Genomic DNA, 9063 nt, shown 5'->3' on the forward strand with positions numbered 1-9063 from the left:
TTCTGATATTGTCAATCTTTTGATAGATGAGTAAGAACTTTGTTATTTAGCAAGGCTTGAGGAAAAGAAATAGCTCACTCCTCATTATCTCGACCACACGGTAATGCCAAATCTGTAAGCTTGTCTTATGCAAGGAATTAATATTATCAAAATGGTGAAAAAGAAGGATAACTAACATTCATGATATGACTATCTATACCAGTACTTGAGCTCAGATATGCAGGATGACAAGGCCTCTCGTGCTTGAAGGTTATCGGAGTCCATATGAAGGGCGTCTTGATATAACCTTTGAGCCTGCTGCAATAACTTCACCTTCTCTCTACTAGTTCTAGGCCGTAGGCGAGATCTGTGCTGCAATGCTGTGGCCCATCTGAAAAGAGCTGTACAAAGAAAAAATTGTTTTAAGCCCGCATGTCAAGTAATCCAAAACTGAACTCTTCTATTCTCCTTCTCTTGGGAAATAACACAACACTAATGATGCTGATGCTACTCGTACATTAAAGCCTAGCTATATAATGACCAGCTCAATACTTCATGAAAACAACTATTAACAGCTCAAATGTGGGGAGGGGGATGGTATTTGTTTTGCCACGCGCTCTTTCTAGTTCATTTGTTATCTACAACTCCAAGTTCACCAAATATATCACATATGTTTTACCATTTCAAGCTTAGCAAAGAAGAAAGTAGAAAGAGACTGTAAGAAAAGATTAAAAAAGAGTGTGCATAAGTTTATCCAGGATATCCGTCAAATGGTGTAATCAGCTGGCCCTGAGATACACCTGCTTTCTTATTTTAGTTAATAGTCAACACATTTTGGAACTTCAGAAGAAAGAAGGGGGAGTGAAAGCTCCTTTATTTTTGATAGATTTCATTACTTGTAAGCATGTTAAGTTCCACAGCGAAAGAGAGGAAGAAGAAGAGAAGAGTTAAAAAATGGTCATGGTTGGAAGTTGGAACGATTATAAGTCCAGAATTCTCAACAGTGACGGTGAATATTTTTTCCTACTTTTCTTATTAAATTTAAAAGAAAAAAGACAGACAGAAAGAAAGAAGACCATGGATTAGTACACTCAAAAAACGATCAACTTATCAAAAAAGTACACATAAAAGCCATCAAAATATAGTATAACAGAATAGCTGTTTCTCATACCATCGGGTGCATATACAGTGCCTCTAGACATCATAGCGTCAAACTTATCAATTGCAGCCAAGAAAACCTTGTCAGCATCACGTGCAGCACCCTGAAATTTTCCAGAAGAACTGTGAGTCTGTGACTATGAAAGCAGTAGCAAAAGTTCCCAAACAATGTGATTGCTTTGGAAAAAGAGCACTAAGCCTCTAAGCAATGCTATTAATTTAAACTTAGTCCAAAATATGAGATTTAACCTTTTTTCACAATATTTGGGTTCAAACCACCAGAACAACGAAATTTTCTTAAAGTAAACCTAGTAATCTCAAGGAAGATGCTTACAGGTCCAATGTCTGCAATCAACTGTGCACGCAAAGAGAGAGCAATGCCCCAATTATACAAGGCTCTCACGTCATTCCCATCAATCGACAAGGCCAACCTATACTGTCTTCCTGCCTTAATAAGTAATTCTTCACACTCTTCACAGACATTTACAAGATAAGATGTAAGTTTGTCTTTCCTAGGAACCATATCATCTAGCCCATCACGTATTTTAGTCTGTTTATATACTGATACAGTATCAGTTAGTAAAGCTCTCAAATCTTTACTGATCCTTAACTTTAGTTCTCCATGAAGAAGGTAAGTATTTCCCAACTGTCCCACAGCCAATAAACTCATGGGTCGGATGTCTATAGCTTTTGAGAGTAATATGGCAGACTTGTAAAGCGCATCCTCCGCATGCCTGTCACTGGCTTGCCTCCTCAAACATTCCTTCACTTCTTTTACTAGAAAATTAGCCTCAGTAAGGTACTTATTAAATTGCAAATCAATGGAACCTACTGAAGATGGAGAGGAACCAAATTCACATTCATTTGAGGCCTCATCGCTATCCATAAATGGTTCCTTTTCATGATTTCTCATCTCCTCACTAAGAAATTGTCTGTAAGTGTCTTCATCATTTTCTTTTCCACCACAATGGCTACTTATTCCTTCTAAATTCTCCACGTTCTGTTCATGCAAAGATGACACTTCAGTTTTAGTTTGCTCCATATTGACGTTAAAATCCATAGAATCAACTAAACCATCATCAGATGCCCAAGATTCAAATTCACTAGGATGACTCGTTCTATGAGATACCCGATGGTTCCTCATAAATTGTACTCTGCTTGTCTGATAACTATATTCTTCTCTATTGAAAACTGAATTAACTGTGTTACTATCCATCTCGGAAAAATTAACATCCTCATCAGAAATTACATTTGTTTTACCAGCCTTCCCAAATGTCCCACCCACTTTGTCTTGCCTAATCGCGTCATTATCAGAACTGTGCCGTGAAGTGCCACTAATGCCGTCTAGATTCATATCAAACGGTGAACTTGAATGTCTTTCTTTAGTAGCAGAAGTCAAGATATTCCCTTGCTTGGAGTCATTCATCTTTGTGTCCATCAATTCAATCTCACCATAATCTTTCATTTTACTGGACTTCAAATCCGGCTTCATTTGAAACAAACCCGCTGCAATCCGAGAGAAGTCAAAGCCATTTTTACCTGGCTCCTTCTTCTTCTTACTTGACTTTTGACTAAAATTTCTTTCCATCTCTTGACTCTCAATAGACAAACTTTCAATACAACCTTCTGTAACCTTTCTAACATTAAGAGCAGAAAATTTCATAGATTCCAGAATCTTCTCAAAACCTTGCAAATCATCCACAGTAATTTGATTAAACTCAATACCTTTCCTAACACCCTTCTTCAAATTACCAATTTCCACATCAAAACCATTAAGAAAATTCACCAAATTCCTGAATTTCTCAGCAAAACCTCTAAGAATCTGATCTTGAGGCAATTTCTTATTATTATCTAAGCTCATTTTACCCCCATTAACAAACCCCATTGAAAACCCAAGTGCAAATACAATAACACAACCTGGAATTACTATAATTGAGGAAACTTTCACCCTTGAAATTGCTAGAGCACAAACAAACCCCAAAAGGTAAACAAAGACATATTTTTTATCATTAATTCCCAGGGAATTAAGAAAATTGTGAAGCTGATTAGACTCACCAGGGTTAATTGGGTCACTAATTAATCTTGGGTCATCCCAACCACCACAAGATAATGACTCAGAAGCTGTAACAGAGCACAAAGTTAGAGTCTTGGCAGTAAATTTTCTTGGAAATGGATGAATGTGATGTGGGGTTTTCTTGGGAAGTGGTGGAAAGTGATAGAGAAAATTTTGAGGTGAAATTTGAGGGAAATTTTGAAGATTGAATCTTTTTGAAAAAAGGGTATTCATTTTAGCATTGATATTATTGGAGATTTGGATGAAAAGAATCCGATCTCTGTGGTTTCCTCAGCTGAAAGCTGAAGGTCCTGAACTGAGAGTTTGGTAGCATCAGCCTGTTTCTGGGACAGACAGGCATTTTGGGGAATAAAATGGCGGATAAGGGTATTGTTGTCTACAAAATAATCTTTTGTTTTCCAGAATTTATTTATTATCATCATTGGTTTTATCTATCAAAACCCGATCTCTTAATTCTTAAACAATGCTCTTTTAAATAGTAATGTTATCCCTAATCAATAGTACTAATTTATTCCTCTGATTCGTGATATATGTACTATGTGATTATTAACATTAGAAATATATTATTTGAATTAAGTTTAATCTATTTTTATAAAATTTAAAATATCCAATAGTTTCTCCATTTATTAACTTAAAATAAAAATCATGCAATGTTCGACTCAAACTTTTTACAACACACTTTCTTTATGTTCTTTTACATCTTAATTACATTCTTGGTTTACTCTAAATTTGCTTCCTAGGTAGGTATGAGTTATGACTAGTAGTCCAGCACCATATTGATAAAAGAACAGTCGAAAGATAGCTCAAATCTCTCTATATTCAGCTTAAACATCGAGAATAGATAATTTTTTCTTCGTTGTGTCTACTTCAATAACCAAATCCTTAAAACGAATAATGTCTCCAATAATAACTTCAAATTCCACTCTAGAATCTTTTCACATGTAACGAGTATTCATGTTGTTGCTGGTGTTAGGGGAGGAGGTAGAATACGAGTTTTGCCAAACACAATACCTTTGATTATTTGTCATAAGAAAGCGATAAATATATAAAAAATTATTAATTTAGAATCGGTAACTTAAATAGACTAGAATTTCAAACCAGTTAGTTTCAAATCGGTTCGTTTTCACATATGGCTCGAAAAACGTAACATCCAAAAAAAAAAACACTACAATAATACCTACTGGCGGGCCAATGAGAGAGCCCAAGATACACATGCTTTGTGTAAGTGGTGAAGTTTCGTAAGGCCCAACTAGTCAAGCCCATGTCCAATAGTTGTTGACTCTCGTATAAGATACGATAGGCAGAAATTTAAAAAATAGCCAGATTTACAAGTAGTAATTGAAAAATAATCATATTTTCAAAAGTAATCGAAATTTAGCCACTTTTCATGTAAAGATAAATCTGAACGAAAATACTATTCAAAATCCGAAAAATATTCCAGCATAATATACTTGAGTTCCAGTATAATATACCGGTCCAACATAATATACTGGAAGTTCATACACATGTGCTCCAATCTCCAGTATATTATGCTGGAACTTTTCGTGTGTTGGAGTTCCAGCATAATATGTTGGAAGTTCATACACATGTGCACCAATCTCCAGTATATTATGTTGGACCGGTCCATATTGCAGCAAAATATTGGCTATTTTTTAATGACTTAGCAAACGCTGGCTATTTTTGAATTACCACTCCGAAAACTGACTAGCCGTGTTATTTTTACGATACGATATAGGGCTAATAGATCATAACTTTGAGCAGTTTGGGTCCTAATATAATCGTCTTTGAAGCAATAACCAATGCAAAATCTGATAATGTAACTTTAAGCTGTAATTCATTTATGTTATGTCTCTTCTCTTAACGTGATACAGAGGACGTTTTTCGAGAGTAAGTTAGCCTATTGAATTCTTTTTTTTCAAAAATATAAAATGGTGACAAGTCAGTCAAGGTCAAAGTGTGAAATCTTTTAGTGCATATCGTACTTGAGGAACCTTCATTTAGATCATTCTATGTTGCCAAAGTACCCTCGTCAACTGCATGGATTTCAATAACACAATAATCCCTCTTTAAGAAAGAAAAAAAAAGAAAAGAATAGGATGGATCGAAATATGAATGACTCAACAAGGTGGGAAATTATGCATGAATAACTTTCGAGCGCAACAATTGTATGAGCCAGATTGATTTCACAAAAGCATCTGGTAAAAAAGGAACCTACCCTGGCTCTGCATGGCGACTTGGAACCTACCATGCTCTGCACGGTCACTTGAAATCTATCTGTGTTCTGCACGATACTTGGAACTTAGTTGTGTTCTACGCGATCACTTGGTATCTACTCGTGCTTTGCACAGCCACCTAGAATCTAGCCGTGTTCTGAATGGCCACTTGGAACATACCCGTATAAAACACGGCCTCTTGAAACCTACCCGTGCTCTGCACGGTCTATTAAAACCTACTTGTGCTCTACATGGCAACTTGAGAATGGCTACTATCCATTCTCTACATGGCTGCTTCGAACCGTGTTCTATACGGCCATTTGAAACTTAATTGTGCTTTGCATGTCCACTTGGAACCTATCTGTGCTCTGCATCGCCACTTTAAAACCTATCCGAGTGATGGATATAAATCATTCATGTAATTTCATATGTAAAAAATAAATTTTTTAAAATAAAATATGAATAATGATATCCCATCCTCGCATATTTTCTAACAAATCTTGTAGGAAGAAGAAATTATGAAAAATAAGGAAAGAGGCTAAAAGACAAGAGAATGAAGCAAAGTCACAGTTGCACACATCATCTTCATATTCACAAATGTGGAATATACATATGGGCTTATGGAAAGAGATAATTAGAAATGAAAATGAGCATACACTACAAGAAATAAGCCTAATTGTGGAGGTTTATTTGTGGGGATCATAAGAAACCCTACCATAAGATCATTCTATGGCATTTCTTTTAATTGCCGCTGTATAATTTTTTTTGTGGCGGTCTTATTGTAGAGGTTTTTTATAACCTTCACAAATTGCAGCATATTGTGAAGGTTCGTAAAATAATGCAATTTAATAAAATTTGTGGCAGTTATAACCTCCACAATTTAAGGTCTCAACCAAAAATCTGAACTTTGAAAAAGACTATCTATATAGAATAGGAGAAGCAAATCACTGTGATGATGCCAAGTATCACAATAAAAATTTAACAATTGTCAAATTTTAGGACAAAATTAGTTAAGTTGGTTAACAATTAATTACTCTTTTTGAATTTAAATTTAAAATAAATAAATATCTATATATTTTTTGAAAAACTATTAAAAAAGGAAAAAAATATATAAATCTATAGCTTCAATGTAGATATATTAAATGATAAGGCTAATTTGTTTTTTGGAGATCGAGAAGGTTTTTTGAATAATAATTCATATGGTCATGCTATATGCTATATGGATAAGATAAAACTAAAGACAAAAACATAAACAATAATTTCAATAAATAAATAAAATAGACAAAGATATAATTTAACTTCTTATATAGTAATCTTAATATAAAAATTAAACTTTCATATTTAATCAATCAGGAAGAAGAATCCAATTTAATTTCTTATTGAAAATAATATAAATATAATTATTACAATTATTAGTAGATTTATGACATATATTAAAAGAACTTCTCTATTTAACATTTGAACTAATTCAATACCATCTATTTAAAAAAATAATACAATAATATTCGTGTTATAGATAAACACTAAATGAAATATTGTAGAGCAAAAATTAATGTATAAAAAGGAGAATATATATAATGTGTCTATCCACGTTATTTGACAAAATTAAGTAAATAAATAATACTCGAAAATATCATTGATAAACTTAATTATCAAAATAATAATGAAAAAGTCATACAAGATAAAGTCAAGTTAAATTTCAAGAGTAATATAAAATTATATTTATTGTATTGTATTAAATTAGTAATTTATTAAAAATATATGGCAATTTAATAATATTAAGCAATAGATAATACAATTAGATAAGCAAGGGGGGAAAGGAAACAAAATATAAATGTGGGAAAATAAAAAATATATAAGACTTATAATTAGAATTATAATGACAAAACTCATACATATACACATAACTAAAATTATAATAAATAAAACGTTATAAAGGAAGAATACTAAAAAAAGGAATTTCAAGTGATAGCGTAAAAATGTATATACTAATTGAAATTCTCATGTGGAAAATTTTAGTTAATGAATATAACTCATAATTTCATAATGAAAAATACAAAAATATAAAGATATTATTATGATATTATGCATAAGATAAATATATATAAATAATAAAAGGCTTTTCCCTTTATACTTTTGATGAATTCAAAATTATAGTTTAGTAAAAAAAGAATATTACATTATTTAAATTTTTAGAAAACTACAAAATAAGAAAACTAATCAAATATTGCAGTAGAAAAGAATATTACATTATTTAAATTTTTAGGAAACTACAAAATGAGAAAACTAATCAAATATTGCAGTAGAAAAGAATTTATGAAAAGAGCAGGATAAAGATAATTTTATGATATTTATATTTTGAATTAATTAAAAAATAAAAAATAAATAAATAACACTCCAAAAAATTATTGATAAATTTAGATAATTTAAGAATTTTGAACAGTATATAAGTTTTTAAAAATAAAAATATTTTTAGAGTAAGAAAATATATATCTATGTTCTATTAAAAAAAAGTAGTATCAAAATATTAAGCCAATTGATAAGTTAATAAAAAGTCACATCAGTAAATGTATAGTACTAAGTACTTGCTAATTTAATAAAGAATAAATAAGGAACAAATAATTTATTTGATTACTATATGATGTGTATCCTTTGATTTTGTATAGATTTTGTTATATTTCTATACATTATATTAAATAATAAAATAATAACTAATATCTATTAAAATAATATGATATATTAAATCATAATTTTATATGATTAATATTCTGTCAAATTATTTGCGCATCGCGCGGGTCCTAACACTAGTATTTTAGATAGCAAGGGTTTTAGGATACGCAGAAGTAAGAATAAATGTATACACTTCAAGTTTAGTCGGTATGAGTAGAGCGAATTTGAGGTAAGACCAGAAAGAGTTGCGGTACCAAAATTCAAATAATTTAGATATCTAGGCTCGTTATTTCAAGAGAATGAATGTAAACGATGATGTTACTCATAATTATAATTAGATGTTAAAATAGAATAAATGCTATTGAATGTTATGTGATGGAAGGATGGCTATCAAAGTGAACGGTAAGTTTACATAACAATTATAAGAATGACAATGTTATATGGTAAAGAGTGTTATATGGTCGAGAGCGTTGGACCGCTAACGTTTAACATATCCACAAGACGAGTGTTGTAGATATACAAATGCTAATATGGATGTGCGGTTATAGAAGATTAAATAAGATAAAAAATTATCATATTCGCTAGAGATGTAAGTAACACATATTGAGAATAAAATGAGAGGTCAGTTGAGATGGCTTGGTAATAACCTGTGTCAACTTACAAATGTACCGGTCTATATGTGTGAAAGGAAAAAGTAAATTGCAAAATATATGGACATAAAATTTTTTTATTTCATAATATTAGGGTTTTGAATTTCAACAAATAATGTTAGTAATTATACAAATGTGTTACATTTTATCTAATCAAGGATATTTAGCAATTTGAATATCAAATGGATTATTTTAATAACTTTATTTGAATTTGTTCAATTATGTTTAAGTATGTTTTATTATTAAATTAGTTCTATTTCCCAAAATTTCTTTTATTTAAACAATTAAAAGGAAATAGAAAAGATAAAATAGAGAAAAG

At 31.3% G+C, this 9063-nt stretch overlaps 1 protein-coding gene across 1 annotated transcript; it reads right to left on the reverse strand.

Moving 5' to 3' along the window:
• On the reverse strand, positions 1-3543 carry LOC107801290 (uncharacterized). The gene is made up of 3 exons (XM_016624596.2): positions 1472-3543; positions 1151-1241; positions 1-380 (listed from the first exon to the last, which is right to left on the reverse strand). The coding sequence occupies exons 1-3, from the start codon at positions 3422-3424 to the stop codon at positions 190-192; spliced, it is 2235 nt and encodes a 744-aa protein (XP_016480082.1). The 5' UTR covers positions 3425-3543; the 3' UTR covers positions 1-189.
• Between the last annotated feature and the right edge of the window lie 5520 nt (positions 3544-9063).

This window comes from Nicotiana tabacum, chromosome 17, assembly GCF_000715075.1.
Source record: "Nicotiana tabacum cultivar K326 chromosome 17, ASM71507v2, whole genome shotgun sequence".
Classification (NCBI taxonomy): domain Eukaryota; kingdom Viridiplantae; phylum Streptophyta; class Magnoliopsida; order Solanales; family Solanaceae; genus Nicotiana; species Nicotiana tabacum.

Bases quoted from the DNA above. Each gene is read 5' to 3' on its own strand.
- LOC107801290 (XM_016624596.2), bottom strand. From the start codon at position 3,424: ATGAATACCCTTTTTTCAAAAAGATTCAATCTTCAAAATTTCCCTCAA. The intron at 1,242-1,471 runs GTAAGCATCTTC...GGAAAATTTCAG, and splicing joins TGATTGCAGACATTGGACCT to GGTGCTGCACGTGATGCTGA. The intron at 381-1,150 runs GTATGAGAAACA...TTCTTTGTACAG, and splicing joins CACTGTATATGCACCCGATG to CTCTTTTCAGATGGGCCACA.